General features: G+C 39.2%; 2 protein-coding genes across 3 annotated transcripts in view; both read right to left on the reverse strand.

The window, feature by feature from the left end:
• The window catches only part of igf1ra (insulin-like growth factor 1a receptor), an 80,651-nt gene extending 65,109 nt beyond the window's left edge, over window positions 1-15,542 (reverse strand). For both annotated transcript variants that reach the window (XM_032524454.1, XM_032524453.1), the window contains exons 1-2: window positions 14,398-15,542; window positions 5,071-5,634 (exon numbers count right to left, since the gene is read on the reverse strand). In XM_032524454.1, the coding sequence (XP_032380345.1) occupies window positions 5,071-5,634; window positions 14,398-14,503 (670 nt within the window). In that variant the 5' untranslated portion in view covers window positions 14,504-15,542. The remainder of the gene's footprint in view (window positions 1-5,070; window positions 5,635-14,397) is intronic.
• A 4,122-nt stretch (window positions 15,543-19,664) lies between these two features.
• On the reverse strand, window positions 19,665-25,555 carry cfap161 (cilia and flagella associated protein 161). The gene is made up of 8 exons (XM_032523859.1): window positions 25,259-25,555; window positions 22,059-22,148; window positions 21,733-21,950; window positions 21,553-21,634; window positions 21,057-21,092; window positions 20,725-20,847; window positions 20,490-20,563; window positions 19,665-19,964 (listed from the first exon to the last, which is right to left on the reverse strand). The coding sequence occupies exons 1-8, from the start codon at window positions 25,328-25,330 to the stop codon at window positions 19,778-19,780; spliced, it is 882 nt and encodes a 293-aa protein (XP_032379750.1). The 5' UTR covers window positions 25,331-25,555; the 3' UTR covers window positions 19,665-19,777.
• Window positions 25,556-25,902: the final 347 nt, after the last annotated feature.

The raw sequence follows: 25,902 nt of genomic DNA on the forward strand, positions 1-25,902 counted from the left end.
CTCCAGAAAAGTCATAAAAAATTTAAAAGCTTCCTTGTATCTGCTGTTGCATGTTGGCTAAACAAAAAAAACGACTGACACATAAACATAAGAACTTGGCCTGCCTTGGCACCCTCAGACAAACACAAAGTAGACCTACATCAATATCAGCACCAAGATCAGATTAGCTCCTTTTCATTGCCAACAAATAGTCTCTGTATGGACATGCACATGTAGTCTGCACATACAGCCTGTGCTGTGTATTTCCCCCTCTTTATCCCCTCACAACTGCAATGAGTAAGCCAGCAGGAATTTCTACCTTATATACTTAAAGGGACAGACTTATTCGACCCAACTGGACATACATACCTAAAGCCTAAAGTATCAATTAATCTAGCTCTTTGCCAGTACAAACGGAGCATAATTTCTGCTCACTTCAATATTTCTGCAACAAATTTGGACAACAAGACATATGAGTTATGTAGTAGCTCCAGAAATCAATTTACAAAAGCCTCTGAGGAATAAGGAGGATTCACATTGTTTTCTCACTGATTCATTTATATTTTCTTGTCAGTGATGTGTTAAGTGTATTAGCACAGAGAGCAAAAAATGAATGAAATAAGTGAAAAGAGAAACAAAGAAAAATGTCTGTTAACAATCAGTTGGATGTAACTCTTTTAAAAGATAAGCCTTGTGATATTGTGTAGGTTTCTTATTGTCAATAATTCCCAACAATTGATCCTATAGTATCTAGTAGCTTATTTGTGGCATAAGGTCCAGAAAACACATTAAAAACTATTTTTAAAAAAAAATCACATTGAGTAAAGTTTGCTAAAACCTACAGTGCCTAAATTTAAAAGAAAAGTAGTTATATATGTTTTGTAAATGACACTATTTATTTGGGACCCGTCTTTGAAGATTCACATTGATAGTTGGAACCAATGGGCTTGGGGCTACAGTGCCACAGACAGAGAAGGGAAGTCAGAAGGCATCAAGAGACAGATTGTTGGTTTTGGTTCTTTCATTGGATTTGCCGACAATAGGAAAAACAAAGCAAAATATTGCTCTATTAACTCTATCAAAAGATATCAAACTGTAAAAATTGCACAAAATAAACTGCAAAAAAAGTAGAAAATAAAAATGATTAAGTTATAGTTATAAGTTAATAAGTTAAAAAATATTTTTTTAACGCAAGTCTGAACATGTTACCCTACATCGTCTAAAAGAAACTGTTTTCCACTGTGAAGTGGCCTTGGGTCAGAGCACTCAGACTAGAGATATCAAGTGGGTCTCTGGCAAGGAGGGAGTAAACATTATCAAATGCAAAAGTCTCCCAGGCCGGGGGAGAGCTCTCCCAACTGCCAGGGCAACAAAATGCTTTTGCTCTGCTGCGTTAATTCTGGGTTCAGTACAAGGACACATAGAGCACAGACTGTCTGTGCCATAACAGGACAGCAGGTCTCCTTATGTCAAATTTCACCTTACATCCCAATGGCTAAAATGCAAATGACATGTGGACATTTTGATTCATTAAACATTGACAGGCAGACTTGACTTGTGACAATTATTTATCACTATCAAAATAAAACATTCAGTACATGATGTTCCTTTAAAATCAGACAGCACATTGTCAGTTGATATTTTATTACATAAAGAAGAAGTGATGTATATGAGGACTAGTGAGCGAGAGAGGGTGTGCCTCCCTGCTCATCAGCCTAATTTTAAAAGCATCTTGTCTATCTAGCTTTGGCTCAGATTCAGGGGACGAAGGAAGGCTTGTCTGCAGCAAACACAGAGACCTGAGGAGGCTACTTGAAGCAGGCCAGACAGTTTTCAGTCACAGGATCCTTCAAAACTCAAAGCAAACAGCATGTGGTGTCAAAGGACTCAGGGCATGGCCAAACAAGCCGGTTGGCTGTGACCACTGCAGTGATGAGAGAATGTCTCCCGACAAGTAAACAGTGGAGAGATATGTGACAGCCATAGCTGTTAACAGCCCTCTGATAAGCTCTGCAGAAAAGAGCGAGGTGAAAATAGAGGAGGAAACACCAGCAGAACAACTGACAAGGAAAATCAGAGATGAAATCCAGGCTGAGGCTAAGCAAAGTGGAGAACACTAGTGAGCAAAAAAAACGGACAGACAGCGTGTAGGAAGAGGGGAAAGCAGCGGCAGGGAAGGCAGGGAGGATTTATGAGGAAGCATGGGGGGGTTGAAGAAAGAGGAGGGACAAAAAAAAAGGGAGTGACAGTGGCATTTTTCAACCCTCCAAGCACTGCGCTATAGCGAGAGCTTGCTGTTTAGCGTGTATACTTGACATTTGTCTGACATTTCCCCTCAGCACCCCTCCACCTCTCTACACATCGCTGCCTGCCACTAAAAAGCATGCAGAACCTCTGCTCCCACTCCCTTCCATCCAGCCCCAAGAACAGCATTAACCTGGCTCATTCTGCCCAGCATCATATACACACATTCACCTCTCATCTAAAAGTCCCCAAACTACTGTGGGAAACAGTATCTGGTAGGTGGACAAACATGTGGAAAGAGGAGTTTTGTTGTTGCTCTGTGAAGCACTAGAAAGCCCAGAGGCTAAAGTAGTGTGCTAGGCAGACAGCAGTCCCTCCTCATGTAGTGTAATTAAAGAGGAGACCGGGCCATATTGACTACAAAACCACTGAATGCCCTTGAAGGAACATCTGTACTGGAGAAAAACAAGACAATTACTGTATGTGGAGGGATGGAGGGAGGAATCTTAAACAGGAAGGAGAGAGGTAGACACATCAAGCCTAGCCTCCTAAAAGATGGTGAGATATGTTATCTGTGCATGAAGCCTTGAATATTAACAGCTCTCATAGACCTGCTCTAGCTTCATTCTGTCCTATTATTGCTTCATTAACTCCTCCTTTTTTCTCCACTGTGTAGCTCCCCGGAGCCTTTATCTACAGCCTTGAGACCTCAGGGCCCTCTGGATGAATGCATTTACCCTGACATCGGCCTGGGCCTCACAGAGAAGTGAACTGGTTGAAACAATACTCCTGCTCTGCCTTTCAGTTGGACATGAGAGAACAAAAGGGGAGTTTCACCACAAAAACACTACACAGCATCTACTGTGGGAAGAGCAGAGGTGACTTGAAGGTCAATCACAATGTAGCATTTTGTAAATAAAGCAAATTTAGGTGGCTTTTTTTTTTTTTTTAAACAAAGATATGCATATAAAGCCAAAAACTATTTTTTTTAAATTCACATAGCCGACTGTATATGGATTATGGAATGGATAACAAGATGCAGCGAGCTCCGACAGGAAAGTGCATGCAAGAGTAAACAGAGGCACAACAATAAAGGCCATAGCTTTTCTATAGAGACAGACGTGGTCACTAGGGGAAGGACGCACGCTTGATTTCCACTATTTGTTCTGAGGGTCTCCGGGGGCAAAGGAGGGTGGTGTTTGAGCCTCCCAACTGACCATGGGAGCTGTACACAGGTCTTTAAAAGAAAAGGCCTGGAGGAAATTTCCCACCATTATTTCACACAGATGAGATAGTTTGGCACAGAGTTTTACGGCAAAACAAAAGTTAATTGGACACAATCCTTTTCAACAAGAAATAAACATTTATCTGTAAATCTTTTACTCCACTGAGTTTTGGTACAGTGTGGATCTTTAGACTCCAGAGTGAGGGAAATACCAGTGGCCAGTCTTCCCTAACAAATGTGTTAATAGTCTATGTAAAATAAGCAAATAAAAGGGAAATAGTACACAACACCAAAGCTGTGGTATTGATTTACCCTCTAAACCACACATAAACAACATCTTCTATCAAAGCAAAGCGGCAGAAAAATGGAAGGCCATAACCTTTCCCATTTTATGTTGTTATTAACATCTGAAAAGGTCTTTCAGTAACTATGTCTAGACATCATGCAATAATAATAATTTTGTGATTACCCTTTACCCACTGTTGGGCATTGTGTGTTATTTTTAAGTTCAGTCTGTGAAGGAATTGTAACCTGTGATGAAAACAACCTCTGCAAACCCTCTGTACCCTCGGAAAATATAAAAAAAAATAAAAGCCTAGATGCCCAAAGGAAACAACTAGGAGCTTTATATCTTAAAAATAACGTCAATAAAACAATTCCGATTTTGTGTCAGAAAGAACGGAAAATTTCATCAGCTCAGCTTAGTCTGTGTGTCAAACAGGCTGCAGGAGCATATTACAAAAGGCTTAAACGGTCTCTTACAGGAGTTTTGAATAGACTTGAGACAGCTAATCTGGTTCTCCTATTTTCTAAACAAAAAAGCACAAGCCGTCTCTCACTCTGAAATCGGAGAGAGAAAAAAAGGTGACAATATGTAATGTTGCTGCAAGCTGCTACACCCTTGAGAGCTGTGTAACTCAGTGAGACAAACTGCACAAACAAATACACATAGCTGAATTAATTCAAACCTGCAGATTGAGAGAAATTTAAATTAATTTATATATATAAATAAATGATATGACCCTCCTCTGAACTGTTTTTAAAAATGCATGACCCTACCATGGGGCCGAAGTTAAACAAGAATGACCCTCCAACAAATTCTTCAATATACCCCTTTTCATAAATTGCAAAAAATCCCTAAGGCAAATATTTAACTGACATGGTCCAGACAGGTAGACTAGCTCATTTCTTGGCAGAGCAACTTTAACCTCAACTGAGCATGCCTTTCTAATACCTGGTGCTCTATATTACAGCCATCCTTCACTCCACAAATAGCCTGATCTAAAGACAAGGTCTCTATAATGAACAGAGAGGAAATGTTTGCACTGGCCCGTGGACAATCCTGCAGCCTGACGGAAATGAAGGAAAAACACTGCATAGATTCATGGGATTTGTTCCGAGGTTAAAGAATGCACAATTTCAGAATGTTTATAAGATGGGAAACCTCCTAACTAGATCAAAGTCACATCTGCATTAACTGTACTTGTACCACAAAATGTTGCACACTGCCGTTATCAAAACTTCTGTAGCAAACTTTCCATCTGAAGCTGCTTTACTGTATTCTTTCTCGACATTATCTGCTGGGATAAAGGGTAAAAAATAAAACACCATAGAACCTTTACCTTTCTGGCACTGGTTGGAGGTCCAACAGCGGTAGTTGTACTTGTCTTTTAACAACGTCCGCTGACAAAGAGGGTTTTCCTCCATGATTCCTGGGCAGACATTGTCACACTCCTTTGGCTTCTTATTCCCATTGATAACGTTGTTGGTTCCAGCATCCATAATAAGAGACCAGTCTACCGAGTCCAGGTAGCAGAGCTCAGGGTTCTTTTCAACCCGCACGGCTCCGCGGGTGATGTTCCTCAGGTTGTACAGGCCAATGTCCTTCAGACTGGTCATCTCGTAGATCACAAGGGCGTAGTTGTAGAAGAGATTGCGCCCCCGGATGACACTCAGGTTAGGGAAGAGCATGCTGAGGCTGTCCAAGCCCGAGACGCGAAACAGCAGCAGGTAGTCGGTGATGACGGTCAGCTTTGGGAAGCTGAGGGAGCGGAAGGCCTCCTGGTGGAAGTTGTTGGTCTTGTCGTTGATGAGGAGGATCCGCAGGTAGCCCTCCACCACCGTACAGTTTTCCAGCCGCTTGAACTCGCCGATCTCATTTCGGATGTCGATACTTGGACCACAAACTGGAATACATAAAACAGATGACACATGAAGGTGCATCTTTATTCTCCTAACCAAGAAACGTCATCAAGAAGGCTTATTCAATAGAGAGTATTACAGATTTCTTTTTGTATCAGAAATGAATGTAACAAAAAGTGTTTGGTGGGGAATACAGCAATGCTACATATAGATTAGCATGTTGATTACTTTTGCCAAAAGATTTTAATTATAATAATCTTCTTAAAGCATATAATCCTGTTAGTCATGATGGTAGGGCCCGTACTTTGCTGGCAACATGTCATGCATACAAATAATACAGAGCTCTGAAAACAGACAATGTGTTGTTGATACACCTTCTGATACCCTATATGGGATGCTAACAATTTCCTGTTACCTCAGATAACCCCAGTGTTAGAATAAGCCATTCCTCTGTGCTGAGAAATCAACACTTGAAACCACAGTGCCTGAACACACACACACACACACACACACACACACACACACACACACACACACACACACACACACACACACACACACACACACACACACACACACACACACACACAACAAAGACACCATTTATTATTGATGACAATCAGCTCTCTCTTTAATTATGCCTATCAGTTACTACACCTGGGAATTGATGGTAGATGATATTCTCATAATGTTATTGTGCTCGGATGCAGTGGTTTCATTACCTTCTTTACCTTATGTACTCACAGCCCTGTCAAATAAAATGAGCTCAAGTGTGCCTTTATCAACACCACCTGTGATGTTCCAATTGTGTATCTTATTTTACACTATTAATTATGTAAAAGTAGATATATTTTTATCTTTTTCACACAAGTGAAAGAACAATATTTAGGTCACTCTGGTCAAGTTTGCATTTGACTACTTGGAGTGGTGGAAGTTTGAAGTTTATCCATTACTTTTAGCTCACCATTTTAACCATTTAGCCATTATTATTGAGACAGGCTAACTATTTACTTTGAGCTATTTAACCATTATGTTACTTTTAGCTAACTATTTAAACAATTTATTCATTGCTCATGGCTAACATTACTAATTTTAAACATATATCCATACTTTTGGATATTTAAAAAATGGATCCATTCTTTTAGATATCTCTTTCAACCATTTAGCTATCTACCAACAATTTTAAGCTATAGTGCATAGTTTCTGTTTCCCCCAATGAGGAATTCTAAGTAACAACAGTCGTGGCATCCACATACCGCAGGCCTTCCGCAAGCCCTCCGTGATCACGCACCACCCCCACCCCTCCTCCACGCAGTTACTTGTACCCAAGGAGGACACTGAGGATTAAAAAAAACACGATGGACTCTTTAGAAGAGGTAATGATCTTCACTCAAGCTTCTGCACGCAAAAGTCGCCAAACTACACCATTTTCTAAACATAGCCAAAGTGATACAGAGAGAGTTGTGTGGAGCTGATAGTCTTAATTACCTTTGTAGCAACTGGTTTGCCAATGGCTTGAATGTAACAAACGTCCATTATTATAAAATGATAACACACTAAAGTTAATTTGTAAAACAGATTAAAACCTCTAAACTCCCTAACAATGCAATGTGTTAATTATTTATGAAACAAAAATTACAGAATTGGCACATACAGCAGGTAACAGGTTGCATAATATTTTAAACTGTCTAAAAGAAGGTTCAACAGTCAGCACAGGAAATGCCTTGCCATATGAGCTCCTTGGTTAAACCTGTTATGTTCTTACAGAGGCTTAGGACTCCGTCGCAGTGGGCGACACTGTCACAGCGCCTGTCCAAAGAAACAAACAGCAATGTTTTCAATAAGAGTCTTTGACTCTTGTCAAAACAGTCGGGATAAAGCAAGCTAAACTGTTTCTAGTTCCAAAATAAACACGGTGTCACCAGATTGCCTTTCTAAAGTGGTAAAATGGTTGTGGAAATCATTCAGAAATGACTTATAGTTGGCACATACTGTATATTCAACCATAGGATATTTACATGCTTTCAAAATGTCCCTCTGAGTAAATTCACTTCACTTCAGTAGAGACAAAAAGGCTGTGTTTGATGTTCTTTGTTCAAACTATTCGGCCAAAAATAGAAGGCACGTTGTTTATGGGGATGAATGGGCTATATTTGTTCCTGCCAGTGTTTCACTTCTCAAAATTTAGAACGGAAACAATTACTCTACAAGAAAATAGTATTTGCTTTCTTCAATCATCACCAATGCCCCTGGGATCCACTTGTGAGCCATCAAGCTGCATGTCTTCTTTGTTTCATTGAGAATTTTCTTCCAGCAGCCAGAGAGAGAGGGAGGAGGGGTGGAGCCACTCAAACACAAAGACTAATTTGTTTGTTAGTAAAGAGAAACTCTAGGCCCCACTTCCTGATGAGGGCATTAATAAAACCAGGGGGCGTCTGGCCAGAGAATGGGAGGGGGAGTGAAGAGATACTGTGACAAAGGAGAGATAAGGATCCTGTCATGCGTAGCTATAGGAGGCTATCCTCGTGGTGTAAAAACCCGACCTGCAAAAGCCGCTAAATGCATTAAATGTATTTTTGGGGGTCAGATAGTCTTTTATCATTACTTTAAATCGACTTATACTTAAATAAATGTTGAATAGAAAGAGAGAAGAATGGAAAAAAAGAATGAAGAATGAAATAAAAACCTCCTCTTTGTGATTCTCTTGTTGTATTAATTTGGCATGTTAAGTACGAGGAATTCCAATTATTTCCTTTGAAAAGGATTGAGTAGGATGTCGCCTCAAACTAAGCCTCCAGGCTTCTCTTATTCTTGCCAGTCAATCCATGTGTTGTGAAGACAACAATACTTAAATAAAATGTGGATATGTGGTGGTGGTGGTGGTGGGGGGGTCACTCTGTAATAATGACCACAGAGTGATGTGGATATTTTAGCACCAGTGTCCACAGAGAGGAATATGCGCGTCTGTCTCTGCCTCCTGTCTCTCTTTGCTCTTCACACTACTGAGTAAACACACCTATCTCCACAGCGTAATGGGATCCATCGCTCAGTTTATGATGATAAACCTTGCCCTAGCCCTCCATGAAAATGTCCCCCACACACACACACACACACACACACACACACACCATAACACCCACACACAAAACCACACCACACCACACACACACAACACACACACACACACACACACACACACACACCACACAACACACACACACACCACACACACACACACACACACACACACACACACACACACCACACACACACACACACACACACACACACAACACACACACACACACCTTTTTAAGTCCGTCAAATTAAGCCAAATCTACTGGTCATTGTTTATCGTACCTTCACATAAACTGTGATTCGGATTCAGTAAACATATCCTGTATGTAAATAAACTTAACCTTAGTTTTGGCTGACAGAAACATGACTTTCAGACCACATGTTGTGTTATTTATCAAAAGGCCACAGGCATGCATTGTGGGAAAAGCACACGATAGTGTATTTTTCCAGATATCCAGCAGTAAACTTCAGGAAGGTAATTAGGAAGATTCATTTGAAGAGGTGTTATGTGAATCTGCAATAAGCAGGACTGCAATTATATTCATTTTTGATTAGAAAAACAATAAAGTATCACACTATTTATTTTACAAATTAGTAAAACCACTATTATTTCTACTATTTAGCACTAGATTTAAGCGGGTTATAGTTGCATTCTGAAGCATTGATAGAGCTCCGTCCATTTGCATATATTGAAAAAGTGCTATGTTTTAACCATTTCTAGTCAGATAAAACATATCAAACAAATTTTCCTTCAGCTTGACTGAAAACTGACCCAAGATGGATTTCTTGTTTAGGATTATTATAGATATGTATCTGAAAACGTATGTAGTAGTAGTATTTAAGTAGTAGTGTGAAAGTATGGCTCTTTTGAAAAAGAAAGTGTTAAAATGTTATATAGGCCTATTGGGTTTGGTATCATCTTCCTTAAACAATATATTTAGTTCAATGCTTAATATTGTGGCATTATGATTATTATATGAACAATAAAGATGTGAAAATATATATACATTGTTTCTATTTATATTACATTTGATTGGATTTTTTCAATTTAACATTTAGCTCTAGTTCAGCAATCACAATTGTTTACTAATTGGAGGTATGGATGCATACAAGGGCATTAACAAATGTTACACAGCAGAGAATGAACTCCCAGCATCAACAGTTCCCCACTAAAATGCTGTTGTAATTCATGCAGCACGCTGGTTACTGTGTCATATCTCCTCACACCTGCCACATCAACTGGCCCTAATCCCCAGCATACTGGAAGTCATCTGACCAGCGGTCCGTTGGGTCACTTCCCCTCAGTGGACCTTACTTCAAACACCGGGGGCTCAGATTTCACCAAAACCCCAAACAGTAACACTACACTCCCCATCATAACAACTTTTTGCACAAAGACCCTCGTCCAAAATGAGGGGAAAGGGCAGGAAGTAAAATACTCTGTTTACATGCACACTTTAACTTGATCATAAACCACCACATTTAATTTACTGATCAACTATAGTAAAATGTTTTTTTTCTGTGACTTTTTTAAAGGGTAAACGTTTGTAAGGATGTGTGGAAGCCTACAGGAAACTTACAAAATAAGACACGAATACGTAAATGGACTTTATTAGTATGTAATTTAAGGTATGATGAATTTATTGTGTCTATTCATATGTTGTAGTTTTTTTTTGGGAGTCACCCAAAAAGATTTTTTGCCTACCACTGCTTGAGATGCAGCCGTGAACAGAAACACAAGTTTCTATCAAGTTTCCTCCATGGTCTCTCTGGTGTAATGAAATCCATAAAAAAAACAAAGTAAAGTAAATAATCAAGCATAATAAGGTGTTAGGTTAGGTGTAGGTGTTCTACTGCATTGATTGTGATCTTAACATCAGATTTAATCTGAAGCTGTAGCCTTTTATGACAGTTAACTGCATTTATATGCACCTGTGCTGTAAAGTCACATGCATATGCAACTTGCACGTCGGCGTTTGCAGCTACCTTTATTCTTCGTTACAACAATAAGTAGTTACAATTAACATGAAACAATGAAAAGTTTCTCACTAAGATTCAAAAAACAGCTCTGAGAATAATCTTCGGCTGATGTTCTTGATGAACAGCTTTCAACTGATGCAGCGAGTGTCATCAATTAGAAGCGCTAACATTTGTAATCATCTCACAAATGGTACAATACTCCACGGGCCATTAAACCGCCAACCCATGATGATGTATGTGCGGTTGGCCAGAGACTGCGTTTGAGCAAATCCAATGGCAGGCCACTTGAAATAAAGTGTTTAATTAAGCATTGTAAACCTCAGCTGGCAGCCTAGAGGATCTGCAGGACAGCATTTGACTGCACTCTCACAAACTAGCCCAGTGACACACTTTCACATCCTTACACAGGGGCACGCCACTGACTCAGGCTGTCACGCTGAGTCCTGCTGCAGTACACACAGAGAGCTTAACAATAAACTCACATGCATCCATGCACACAAACACACTCATACACACATCGTGGGGCTATGAACACTCACTACACCTTCTCGCGGGGGTCGGGACAAGGCATTCCTGCATCCAGCAAAGCCAAGAGTGGGGGAAGGGAACATATGTTGGAGGAGTGGGGGGAGTGTATGTAACCATGTAGCCCCGATCACAAGATGGAGTGGGGCACCTTGGACTAGAGTGGCAGCAGTCATATCTGAGCCACTTGCCCCATAACGACAAGTAGAGCTATACTGCAACATACCCAAGAAGGAGTGGTGGGAGGGGTGCCTGTCAAACACAATGCTTGCTGACATTTGATTATTTATGCCGCCATTCAAGTTTTTTGAAGCAACATGTCCCTTTATAAATAACTGAACAAGAACGCTGGTGTGCCCTCATGGAACGGGACAGAGGGTGCCTGTACTCACACAACCCCTGGGCCAATGTTGATGGTGACATATCCATTTATAATCCCAATAGTAGTGGTGCCATGTGATGAAGTTAAGCACATTGGTCTATACAGGGGACCACTCCGTGTGAACAGCAAAAGCCAATAAAACAGTTCACAAACTCTCTACTTTTCCAATCAACAAAACCAAGTCTGTTTCTCTTGCAAGTGTATTTTTGCACATTCTATTTCCAAACACCAAGTCTCTATCTCCCTCACGCTCTCTCGCCCTTTAAGAGACTTGTTTGCTGCATACTTGGATACCATTGCATGGAAAGTTTACTGTGTTGAGAGTTAAAAGGGATCTTAATTACATTTTATTGGTGTGGACAGATCAAAATGAACAGAGAAAAAAAAAACTCTGGGATAGCTGTGATTTTCCACTAAGTGATGATAGAAGCTGGAAATTCTGACCATCTGCAGCCCAGTGAAGTAAACATCAACCCTGAGCAATATACTGGTAAGTTCCATCCCTGTCTTGATAGTCACCATAGTCCTTGTCTCTGAACGATTTGTTCTGGAAAGCCTGATGTATTATACACCACAGAGCGTTAAGATCTGAGAGCAACCACTTGTCTCCCAGGTCCTTGCTGCGTTCATGGGTGTCTCACTGGCTCATGAGGGTGCACAGAAACGCACCCCCATACGGCTGTGGTCGAATCACTAGTCAATAAGACTAAAAAAAGTTTTTCTTTTCTATTTGAATGTTAATAGAGGTCAGTCTACATGTCTCCTCCCCATGGCAAGTTTTCTCCACCATCCCACATATCCTCTCAGGAAACAGACAAATTAGTATGGAAGGGATGTAATATAAACACACACACAAAAACACAATGCCATGCCACCCAAGTTTTTTTTAAGCATAGCCGTAGTAAGGGTATAGTGTTAGCTCCTCAACCACAAGATTGGCTGTTCGATCCCATGCTCCTCCAGCCACATGTCAAAGTGTCCCTGAGCAAGACACTGAACCCCAAGTTGCTCCCCGGACACTGTGTGTATAGCTGTCCACTGCTCCTGATGCTTAGGATGGGTTAAAGGCAGTAATTGAATTTCACTACAATGTACTGTAAATTGTATGAGACAAATAACCATAAATGTAAAAGTAAAAAAGTAAAAATGTTGATTGACAGAAATGCAACCAGATAAATCACAAACATGTTTTTTTAAACTCACTTTTTTAGTTACACAAATCACACGCTTGTCCCTGTTTATAGTCTTAAACTTAATATTGGACTTTTTTTTTTTTTTTACCATTTATGATAAATATTTAGTTCACAAACAAAATAAAGAGACAAAAAAGACAGATTAGCTATTTCTACCGGAGTTGGCTAAATCATCTCTATAATCATTAGTTTTGTCAAAAATATTATTTTAGACAGATTAGGCGTTAGCTTTGCCCACCATGAAAGAGATTCCACTGATATTCCTAATAGTGTATCATCAGCAAGCATTTACAGAAAATTATAAATATAATAACGGTTGAATATATATTATATATATATATATATATATACATACACTAAGCAATGAAAAGAGAAGTAACCCTCATTGACATTCCCAGCAAAAATCAGCCTTGACTCCAGCTGCTATATACACAGAACATAGATAAGATTACTTTAGATTAGATGAGAAAATGTAACAATGTGCTCACCAAAGCATTGTGCATTCTACATTTTAAACCACAAAACAAAACATTGAAATCGCAGCAAGGGCACTGAAATGGGTTAAGTTCAATACCTTTTACATGACAGTGAGTAGGCTACTATGAAAAGTGTCTACATTTTTTTTTTTAAAGCTAATGACAATCTTATTTGTTGTTAAAGCACCCAATATGACACCACAAAAAAATACTATTTTTAAAATTGAAAGAAAAAAAATCCACCAACTCCTTTTTTTTTCTTCTTTTTTTTTAATTGTTCCCAGACTAAAATGTAAAGTGTTTACACGTTTCTCACGCAAAGTGCCATCGAAGACCTGTAGTGTTTCATCAGTGTGAAAGCACGGTGTTACGGGACTGGATTGGAAACGCGCCTGAACTCAGGTGCTCCTCTATGTTACGGCTTGCATTAATTAACACTACATAGCTTTACACAGTAGTTTAGGCAGCCGAGAATGGGGTCTGGAGATTTAAAAAAACATGATAGGCCTACTTCCGACGATCTTTTTTCCCCATCATGACTGTTTATAAAGGAAGTGGGGTGAAGTATATCATTGTGTAAGTGTGTTTTGGGTTGTGTAGTCTTTTAAGAAGCAAAGGTTTGTGTCTGATTCAGGTTTTCCATGCGCAGCGACGCCACACCACGAAATGCAAAATGGCCACATTGTCGTAGTAACCTTCAGCTCTGGTCCCTAGATTCATCCTCTGCTCTCTAGATGTCTTGCGTGAACATTACGGCGACGTGTACTAATAGCTCTGCCTGTTTCTAAATGAACAAAAAACCGCTTCATTATGGGTGGTGATCATTACGCACACAAAAAACAACAGATGATTCTGCTTAAATATGTTCACCTACTGACGGGCAACTACAGCCTACCACATGGTCCACAGCTAATAGCTCTATGTAAGCAAAAGGCACACCTCGGTGAGCTATATGCTGACTAGGTTTGTTGTATCGACTAAGTCCTAATATAAAATGTATTCTCCTTTTTTTTCATTTCATAAATAGCCTACATTAACACATTTATGTCCCACCATTTAGCATCTGCTGCTTTACAAGAGGTTAAATTGGCTACAAAACGTATGTATTAAGGCCATCCACTATTTAACCAAAAACAACTAACTAAATATTAATAAAAAATAAAAAATACTTACTCTCTCCATGTGTGGACCAGATGCAGATAGTGGAGACAGACAGCATCAGACCCCAAAACAAGGTCGGGCTACCCATCAGTGTGCCAGTCCTCATGTTCCTTAACATTATTCACCTCTCAAAACCCTTAAGGCAGGGATAAAATTGAAATAAAATTACGAAGGTTGCACACACCAGCTCCTCATAGAAGAATATGAAAAGAGGGGAGGGGTGAGTGAATGTGTCTGGAGCCCAAAAAAAGCTCCTCTGTAGCCTGAAAATGCGTGGCTTCCAGGATTTGCTCTAAGAAAATATATATATATACATAAATAAATGTGTACAAATCGTTATAACGGGGATTTCCTTTGAAGAAGAAAAAAACAGTCTGCTATTTTTGCCAATCACAGGATACTTTGACGTCGGCTGGTATGGCACACAAGCCAGTGATTTGACTGGATAAATGATGGTAATCCCCATCTTCAGTCTCCATCTCTTAAAAAACAGCAGTGCGCGTAGAGCTACAGTGCGATCAGGCCTGGTAATAACAATTACAAAAAAAACAAAAAAAAAAAACAGACTAAATGTTGTTATTAGAAGCCTTCACCATCATAATAAATTAACGCCAGTGTTGCTCACAAGAACCCCCGTGTGAATGACTGTGTACGAGGGGAGGAGTGGGGCAAAAAACACGTCCAGATACACAGGGGTGGTGGCTGCGAGGTTGAAAATGAATGAAAACCCTTTTCTTTTTTTGCTTATGCCATTCAACCCGCTGTAGGCTCTCGATCGCCACCAAGCAGTCCTGGCCCGCGGGGAGAAGTCGCTTTTTAGAACCGGACCTATCTCTGTCGTCAGTCGGGATTTGCAGCGGAAAGAAAATACCAGACTTGTGCCACGCAAGAGAATGGGTCTCCAGCTAGACGACCTCGGCTGGGGTGGGAGGGAGAATGTGTCCACAAGGAGTTGCCCTTTGCGAGTGTTTTTTTTTTTTGCCTTTATCCTCATAAAAAGGGAGAAAACAAAAATTCCCGTTGCACGTATATCCAGAGGCTGAAATCCTACGGTTCGCCCTCGGTTAGCGTAGGCTGTGGGTCTCCGCTGCTCTGTGGAATCTCTGCTGTAAACAAGAGTCGGCTTCTCTCACACAGAAACACTAGTGCTACGGATAAGGTGGCCGGGAGCATGGCGGAAAACCCGGGGTGGACTAGGACCCGGGGATTTCCCAAATTCCACTCTACACCCCAAACAAGACGCACAGGGCCGGGTAGATGAACCGTACACTCCCAACTGGGTGTCTCTGGGCAGTGGTGGGAGAAGTCTTCAGGTATTTTCATTTACTAAACCTGCATTAATTTGTCCAGGGTCTTACAAAACTGTCTTAGAGGGTTTGCTTATCAGGATTCATGTATTTGACAACGATGGGGAGATGTTAGGCTACATCCTGTCCTGCTGCAGCAATGCTCGTTGAGTTCAAATATAACAGTGTTATTTCAACTGTAAGTGGGTCAGCTGTACCCAGACCATGCTATCTAGCACACATCCAAATACATTTATTGAGCACAGCAAAAGTTTTTGTTTGCTCAAACGCAATTCTTATTTTGCGAGTGTATTATTTATGTTCAACATGTAATGTAATGTTATGCGCTTGCAAAATTCAGCTGCTTCCATTGAGTGATATCATTGTTCACAATGAAATGATTTTGCAAGTGAGAGTTTTCATTGCTGCTTGATTTGTTGTCCACATACAGTGAGCTCAGTTTTGATAACCTTTTTGTCAAGAAAATGATGTGCAAGGTAACCATCAAGAAACAAAAATGCCCAAAGTGCGGCATATGACAATATTTTATGAGACTTTATGCAGATAACTGGCCATAAAAGTGACAAGGTGACAAAGGCGGTGGGTTAATGAATCCTTTGAAAGAATAAGGACTATTATAGCATTTATCTGTTGTTATTGTTGTAGGGAGTAATATTTACCTCTGGTGGTTCTCAGGGGGATCAATTATACAGTTTCAGTGTGGTTTGGACTGAATAATTGTCATTGACCATAGTTTTGTTTTGTAAAAAAAAAAAAAAAAAAGAGTTGGATTCAGTTGGTGATGGCAATTTGGATTTCATACTGTATGTGTATGGCATGTGTATGTTTCTGGGTCAACAGCACAGTCAGCATCTATCTAATAAGATTTTCCCCACAAAATATGTGAGGACTGGGCTACATTATTATTACAACATTATTTTTAAAATAAAAGATTTGTCTTGTTCCATTAATAGTCTTTAACTTGAATATGCATGGGATTATGAAATCAGTGTTTACACTATCTAAGCTTAGGACTGGTTGATTAGACTATGCATCGACACAAAGTGTAAAATAGTTTATGTAGGGTTCACCAGAAAGATATGTTGTAGTATTCTATTAACGTAATGTTGTTTTCTCCAACAATAACATAACTATTGAGTTACTGCAGTATTAAGAAAATGATAACAACCATTATTAGTCAATGTTTAACAACCACAAAGATTTGTATGAATTGTTCCCTCATTTATTCGTGCAGTGTATAGCTGAGCGATTGCGTTGTTTTTTATTCCACGGTGGAGCATTTTTTTTAAATCAATTTAAAGAATAAAGTGAGTGGTTTTAGTTTTATTTTATTTTTTAAATTAATTGAACTTCTTGACTCTGGATTGAATAGGACTAAGTTCAAACCTGTAGTACCATGAAGTGTATATTTTGTACATTGGAGCTATACCACAGGTTACAGTGCACATCATCATCACAGGTCCAAAGCAAAATCTGACATGGAGCCCCCATTCAAGAGAGGACTAGGACCAAATTTCGATCCTTCATTCATCCTATAGCCTACATGCAGCAGTGACGACACGGTGTGCGATGGGCGTCGCTGCACTCGTTCCGAAGCACGTTTGATGCTGGATGCAGGTTTGTAATGTCGATCAAAAATCAGCTGGCATGAAGGTCCATTTGGAGACAATGAGGAATTCAGAACCGGTATTTAACCCCATTTCACAAAACATCAGTTGCTGTTTGGTGGACTGCAACTCACATGAATATTTACTGTAGGCCTATTGTGTGAATTTCCCTTTACAGTTTTATTATTAACAGATTTGAATCATTATCATTTAAAACGGGGAATTAAATGGGTAGTCTGATTATCAGACTACCCCTTTAATGGCCATTTAAAATACTAATAATTTAAAAATGTTAAAAATATAGTAGGCTATAATTAAAAATAGGCTATAATTAAAAAAAACGAATCACTTGGTGAATACTCCTAACATTCTTTACATTAGTAAATCAATGCTTTTAAAAAACATTTAATAAGAAATGTTGAGATGTGTTACTTTTTGCTTTCGTTTAAAATATTACCAGAAGATATATATATATTTTTTAAACAGTAGCTAGTCTACTTCATACAGTATAACGCTTTTGATACTAAATCTAATTTGTGCAAAGCGGAAGTAGCGTGTACGAGGAGCGAATATCCGATACTTGAGACAACATTTATGTGGTAAAAATACAATCATTTTAGTTTACGTCGGGTTCGGTAATAGCCTATTTACTTTATAAAGTCATAAAACAGCGAACATGTGCTCTTCTGATAGATAGGCTATATGGTGTTGAGGTGAAGTGAGTGGTGAAAGTGTAAAAAACAACTAAAATCTCCCCTCGATGGAAAAAAAAAAAAAAAAATGGACGTAAATGCTGCACGTGCCAAATATGGCTTTTTCTTTTTGCAAAGCTCCGTTTTTAGGGATTTATTTTGGGAAGCACCATTTGGTTAGGTGCTTTCTGTTTACGTGTCGCCCTCTGCTGCTACGAAAGTGACATTGCAGTTGGATTGTAGGTTGAACAACACTACTGGAACACACTGTACAGTCATATCAGTACTCTAAAAGCAAACACTGTTTCGGGGTGTAATTCAGTGTTGCACGTGACAACACGGGACATCAGAAATCAGAGACTGTATACAAAAATGCAATCTGATGCATTATGACAAAGTGTTACTTACCCAGAGCAACAAGGATGAAGACAACCCACAAAATATCAGTGACCAAAGCAGGAAGTAGTGTTGCAGTGAACATGTTGCCATAGCGATGCTAAAACGTCCAACATGGTCACCTACAGTCTATAGTTAAAACCCTACAAGATATTTGTGTTTACTAGGGTGCAGAAACACGGAGTTAGTAAGGTCACACTTCCAGCACAACACTAATAGTTTTTTTTTGTGATCAAATGTTTTTTTATTTAAACAGCCAAACCAAAAATGCAAAATATTGGTCCAGAAGACAACATACAGCAAAGTACATTACAGACACCGAAGAAGGCACAGTGCACCTTTTCCACAATCCTTCCTTGCGATCAAATGTTTTCTCCAAAGAGAGAGAACAAAGAGAGGAAATACGGCAACATCCAGAAAGGAAAGTGTCCAAGTGTGAATAGAAAAGTGATGAGGTGGTTTCCAACGGGAAGCTATCATTCTCTTGGCCGCTGTAAGTCCATAAAAAACTTCACGTTTTTGAGTTTTATTGAGGCGAAGGGCTGACAGATTATTCAGAACCAAGACGCTGACAGTAGCAGGTACAGGGCAGATATTTTGGATGCAATATTGTTCCAGAACTGATCAACAGGAGAACAATCCCAGATCCAGCACAGCAATCCCAGATCCAGCACAGCACCTGTTTGTAACCATGCAGGCTGTCTGGAGTAAATCTTTAACTCAAGATAATATGAAAAGGATATCATGTCAAGTGCAAGACAGAGATGGGACCACAAGCAGGAAACATCAAGCAGTGTATAGTGATGTACTATGAGCTCCCTTCCTGTTTTACTTTTGTAATTAAACCATAGATAGTATACATGTAACATGATGTAGCACAAGTAGAGAAACATCTATCCTTTCACCCTGTATAGTGTTTTTTTAACATACTAAACAGTTGAAAGGGGGATGCACTAAGTCATATGATTGTAAGGAGTGTTTGGATCCTATTTTCTTGAAAGTATTGCTCCTTTTATGAGAGCGCCCTACTTTATCCCTTTATCTCATCGATGTCTCTCCCAAGTGCATGAGAAATTGTCCCAATTCCTCCAACTACCCAGTATTTGCTACTGCCCAACTAAAATAATGGATATGTTATTTGGAGAAATATATCAAATGCATCTTTCTACAGAGCCTCCTGGTGGCTCCGCTGGCTGTATCCTATAACCTAACGTCCTTGTTGGAGTCCATCCTAAAATCTCTTTGCACAAGAAGAAAAACTCAGTGACCCAAACAAAAGAAGAAAAAAAAATCTTTATTTAAAAAAAAAAAAGGTTAGGTGTTGTAAATGATGTGGTATCTTTCTGCCCTAATTGTACATGTTATAGCATGATAGTGGATAGTGTTAGATTTAGATATCAGGGTTTGCCTGTGTGAGCTCCTTGTTGTTGAATGCTGACTGTGGTGGGTTGGGAAGTACGATCCCGTTGCCTGCAGGGTCACAGGTGCTCAGTATCCAGTGGTTGTTGTCCTGCTCGGCTTTGTGGGAGTCCAGGAAAGTGTGAGCCGTCATCTCATACTCTTTGCCATAAGTGGTCCTGCAGGGAAACAACTGTTACATACAGAACAGTGGGCATGTAGGCATTGTAACATGACTTTTAGCTGCCATATTGTAGTCCCTTATCTTTTGAGTGGCTGTAAGGAGCTGACTGCAACTTGACTGTGTCAACAGAAGTGAATCTACATGGTGTATTTCTGCCACATTTTGACAGGACACTGATTATTTTTTTAAGATACTGTACATCAGATCTTTTGGGTTAGGAACGCTGATTTGTCTCAAGCTAAAACCCACAATAAAGGGAGTAGAAATGTGTTTTTTAATGTCACTGTAAAAACAAAAGCCTTATTAGGCTGTTCACTTGCACTTATAGTTAGCTCACTTAAGTCCACATTGTAATTTTCTTCTTTTGATGTATATCTTTTTGTTAATCACATATTTGGCTATTATTTGTGCCAACTCAGCAGTGGACCTCCATCAGACATTAACATGAAAAGCCTTAATATTGCATTTAACACAGCAGATTAGGGTTTGTGGTTACATTAGAAAGGAAAATGGAAATTACCAAAGGATGTGATCACCCAGAACAGCAAGAGCCTGGTTTGTCTTGCAGTGTATTATCAACACACTCACATTAGCCTGTAAAAAAAAATATGAATAAAATAAAAATATTAATGATTGCATGGAAATTCTTAGTGCAACATAGGTGAAGGAAAGTTACAGTTACAGATTTAACAGAACACAGAAAATACTGATGTTGTGATGTAATAGTTAACCATGAAGATATGATAAAGACTTACAGGGACAGGCTGACCCTCATATTCAAGCCTCTCCTGGGGGTCAAAGTGAATTATCTTCCACCACGACAGGAAGGAACTGCCGTTGTCCAGGTTTACTTCTTGTAACCGGGACATCTTCGCACACTTCAAATGAAGTCACAATAATATGAGACCGACTACTGTAGAAATTCATTGGAAAGAACAAACATAACTGCTGCATTCTGTATTTTATTTAGTTGTGCATGTAAGATTTCTCCAACTCTGCTTTGTTTGAAGTCTGTTGGTGGTTGTTCTGTATAATGTATTGATGGTCTTAGTATCTAATAAATAATTCATGTTAAAACTGAATTTACCTTTTGAAAACTTCGCAGGTCACTTGTCAAGTAAAGCTGAGGAAAGAAAAGAAGAGAAAATATGTAAACACAAGTGACACGCTAAAGGTTCATGATGAGGTTCATGTTTTTTTCAGAAGAAAGGCACAATGTAAAGTAAACCCTACTTGCTGTTTAAAAACACTATCTCTCGCTCGTTGTGTTTGATCGAATGAGTAAAACGTGTTCAAAAAACTAAATTAGCAAAACATAGCCTCCAAGTCCAGAACAGAGATAACCTTGATCCATGATAAACAAGTTTCAGAATTAGAGCTATTGTCTTAAACTTTAAAAAGCTCCCCTCAGGATGTTACTCAAACATTTTCACTGGCTGCGTAGTACTCAACAAACATACAAACTCAACTCCATATGTATTTATAGTTTTTGTGTGTGTGTGTGTGTGTGTGTGTGTGTGTGTGTGTGTGTGTGTGTGTGTGTGTGTGTGTGTGTGTGTGTGTGTGTGTGTTAGTTTACTTACTCCCCCAGCAACGCCACTTGTTGTTTTCAGGGCAAAACTCTGCTCAAAATGCAGAGTTGATCCTTCAGGACTGCCATCTACACTGTAGTCACACAAGCAGCATTACACTTCTACATCTGGAAGTGTTACCATGTGTGTTGAGGTGTATGTTGATGTAGTTAAGCGTGTTTGTGTATGTACCTGGTAACGACGAAGGCAGTGCGCTTGCAGGCCTGAATGCCTTTCCCTGCACTGACTCCACATGGGGCTTGAATGCTAGGCGCAGGAATCCTCGTCAAACTGTTGATGTCTGCGTTAATGCTCAGTGCACTGCACGCCCTCTTTTTTCCTCCCATGTTCACCAACATCACAACATCCCCAAAGTGCAACATTCCATCATTTGTCAGAGTAAGATTCACCTGCACAATGGTAACAAAACACGGTTGTCATTATTATTGCCATCCCCATCATCATTGTGATATTATTGTTATTAATGGAGTCCTTAATTTGTTTAAACTCTTTTTTACCGGTGTCAAAATGTTCTGTTTGAGGAAGTCTACTTTCTGGGCAGTAAGCTCACCCCTCTCTTTTTTCTCCAGATACTCTTTCATTGCATCCTGAAAAAACATCAACAGATACAATCTTCATTCTTGAATATGTCCCCAAAACCAATCCACTGCTAGCTATAAGTCAAAAAATCTTCAATAAAGTGTTGGAACAAGCCAATACAGAATCTATAGCATAGGCTACTGGCAGACAATGTGAAATATGAATACATTTTCAACCTTCATATTGTCCTGGGGTCAAATTTGACCAATTTTCAAAAAGTTTCTAAATCTGAAATTTGGGTCTCCTTCAACCAAAGTGTAAACAATAATAATAATGTGGGTGGTTCCATACAACGCTCCTCACAAGTTTAATAACTGATCAGTTCACTATTTTTAATGAATTTGGGTGGTTTATTTAATTTCACAGCTTTTTAGGGGAAAAAAAGATTTAAGAACACTGAAAAAAGTGATAGAAATGTACGGAAAAAACAACAAAAACGTCCAAAAAACGCATAAATAATCGACACAAGACATTGTAAAAAGTGAGAAAGAACTTCGCCAAAAGTTAAAAGAAAACGTCAAAAAGTGACAACAAATGTCGGAGAAAGCTTCAAAAACCTGGTCAAAACAAAAACAAAAAATGTCCAAAAAATCAACAAAGAACTTTGGGTTAAGTGACAAAAGTGTCTTAAGGAAGTTTTAACTTAAAATCTTGACCCAGCAAAACTAAATGCTGGTCTACGGGAAGACGACACCAGGGTGAAAACAGAAAAGGGGACGCGGCTAGATCTTAAAGGAATGTTAACAATGCCACGGTATCATAGGTTCATTTTCAGTCATTGCTTGTGCTCTAAACTCCTTAAATATAGCAGTATGATGAACGTTGAATCTTCGTTTGTCTTGCTTATTGCATGTGTAAAAAGAAATTTACAATTTACAGATAAAGCCACCTGGAATGTCCCCTCCCAATCTCCAGCCATCTTCCAGGCAAGGAAAACGAGAAGCCCCTGACTGCAGACCCGCAGACACGTTGAGGGGCGGGGTTAAACGTTTAACCCCGCCCCTCAACGTTTAACCCCTTTAAACTCTCCAGCATTTGACCCTGTCATTTCATCGCAATATCAGAGTGAATTTAGCAGTATGCACCCACGCTTCGGACAGCCCTTTTTAGTCAATAAATAATGGAAGTAAGTGTGACTTTTATAGTTGTTTGGTTTTCAAAAACAAATAAAAAAAGCTTGTTATGTCTATTTTAATGTTTCTGCACAAGTTGAGCAGGCTGAGGTTCGGATTGGAAGGCTAACTCCCTTCTTTAACTGCTAGCTCCAAGTAATCTGAAAGTGTGGAAATTATTTCCATTGAAGGACAATGTTCCAGTCGTTGTGTGCATGGACGGTCTCTGAATCGTCTGCAACCAGGAGATGAAGGAGAGCTCAGATCCACAACACCCAGCACATCTTTGTCTCTGTCCCCCCTGGCATAGCGCGGTTAGCGCGACCAGTGCAGGGGCTAGCGCCCATGACTCGCGTGTGGATGACAGCCTGTAGATCTGTCTTTAGTGTAGATATGTCTTCAGTGTAGATATGTCTTCAGTGAATGAGCCCACAACTCAACCAGTGGTCTCCTTCTTAAGCGAGTTTTATTGTGTAAGACCGCCAGAGGATAACAGGTGTGTGAAGGCGATCTGTGTGAAGGCGATCTGCCGTTATATGAGATATATGGATTAAAATAATTTTCTTTTGTGTTTACTTATCTGTTTGTTTTGCTTTTTTGCTGCTGTAACAAGGAAATTCCCCCGCTGTGGGATGAATAAAGTATCTAATCTAATTATTGTTGTTGTTATTATGGTTGTATATATGTTATTAAACTTATTTTCATAATTATTGGTGTTATATTATATATATATATATATATATATATATATATATATATATTATATATATATATATATATATTTATAGTGTATATATATAAATATACACATACTATATACATTATATAATATCTGATATATATTATAGTCTCATGATCGTTTGATTTTGATAACATTAAGAAAGTATCAGGTTGCAATTGATTATGATAAACATACATTCAAATATTCTACTTTTTTATCATTTAATTTAATATTGAAGTATTTAATGTTTTGTGAAATGTGTCAATATTGTATTTCATAATTAGTAAAACCAAAGATTAAGTTCATTATGTTTAAATCGTTGCATTTCGCCACATCCAGTAAGGTTTCTAGTCCCACATGTATTAAATGAGTTGGGTAGTGGACGGTTGGAGACTGGGCGGAGTTAAACGTTTGACCCCGCCCCTCAACGTGTCTGCGGGTCTGCAGTCAGGGGTACATGAGGAAAACACACACGCACACATTCATTCACTTGCAGGGTTTCACCATGAGATGGCGCTTTCTTCACAAAAACAACGCAGTACAAACACATAAGTCAACCAATGTATGTAAGCAGTGTAAGGCAAGCTATTTGGAAAGTTTAGAGAGTGAACTAAGCTGCCATTTATTGTACATTAAATTATGCTTCACTTCACTGAAGCTACCCACAGAGACATGTAGCAAGCTAAGCTAGAGTAACACAGAAGCAGCAGTTTACTAGCCTACATCAAAGTTATTTTTATTTTTTAAGTGAACAACTTTATTCCAAGTCAACGCTATATCTATTATTGTTATTACTTGAACGATGTAAACTAGACTACGTTTGGCCTTTGGCGACTCTTCCTGTTAACTGTTCCAAAAAAGTCTGATACAATGTTGCCAAACAAAAACAGTTTAGTGAATAATTAACCAGCCTTATTATCACCCCTTCTATTGTTTATTTTTGTAGGCTGTTACTAAACAGCTAGCTAGCTAACTAGCTAACGTTAATGAAGACTTTACAGTAATAGCCAGTAACGTTAGCCAACTTGCTATTTTAGTGTTTTAATAACCGGGATATGGTTAACATTAATGTTAACGTTACCTTGATCAGAATAAATTGCTATTACAAATCCCTTTCATCATCAAGCTAGCTAGTTATCCAGCTAACTAACAGATGTAAGCATGTGCAAACACGTTCACTTGTAAACTTGTGTTTAGCTACATCTTAGCTAGCTGTCTGTCCGATTTCCATTATAAATTAGCTATCGCTAACCGTAAAAGTTGAGGGCTTTTTTTTTAAACAAACCTCCTCTAAGTGCAGGTCCTCATTCCAGTTTCCAATTCTCACATTTGTGCGATAAGTTCTTGTATGAGCCATTCTGGCAATACTAGCTACTGCCAAAGTGTGTACTAATGTTATAACTAGCTAGCAAATACGTTAGACTACTTTTGGCGGTGACCTGATAAACGCATATAACTACAATGTTAGAAACGTAGCTTAAGCATGGTTTGTGTGGTGGTTTCTATGGTAACTGTTGTTGAAGGCCCTACTGACGGCTCATCTTCTGTCAGCTGATTGTCGCGAGGGCGTGCTGGGCAGCCCCGATCCGTCTAGCTGGCAGTAGGACCTGATATGCAGAGTCAGTCAGATCTCTTGATATTTCTGCTTACTCTGCCTCCCACGCATACAGAACGAGCTAAAAAAAATACTGACACATACAGTTTTAAATACAACACACATGCAGTAACCTAAGTCAGTCTAAAAACATTTCCCGTAGTGCTTTAGCTGTGCATTATGTGCCCCACCAAGCACACACGCAGAAGCACATAGCCTACACCCCCATACATGTGGGATTATTATGTCATTATCATCATAATTATTCACAACATACACAAATACAAAAACAACATACTAAAGTGGTGTTCCTCTATTTTTAATTACGAGTAGTA

This window comes from Etheostoma spectabile, chromosome 8 (assembly GCF_008692095.1).
Source record: "Etheostoma spectabile isolate EspeVRDwgs_2016 chromosome 8, UIUC_Espe_1.0, whole genome shotgun sequence".
Taxonomy (NCBI): domain Eukaryota; kingdom Metazoa; phylum Chordata; class Actinopteri; order Perciformes; family Percidae; genus Etheostoma; species Etheostoma spectabile.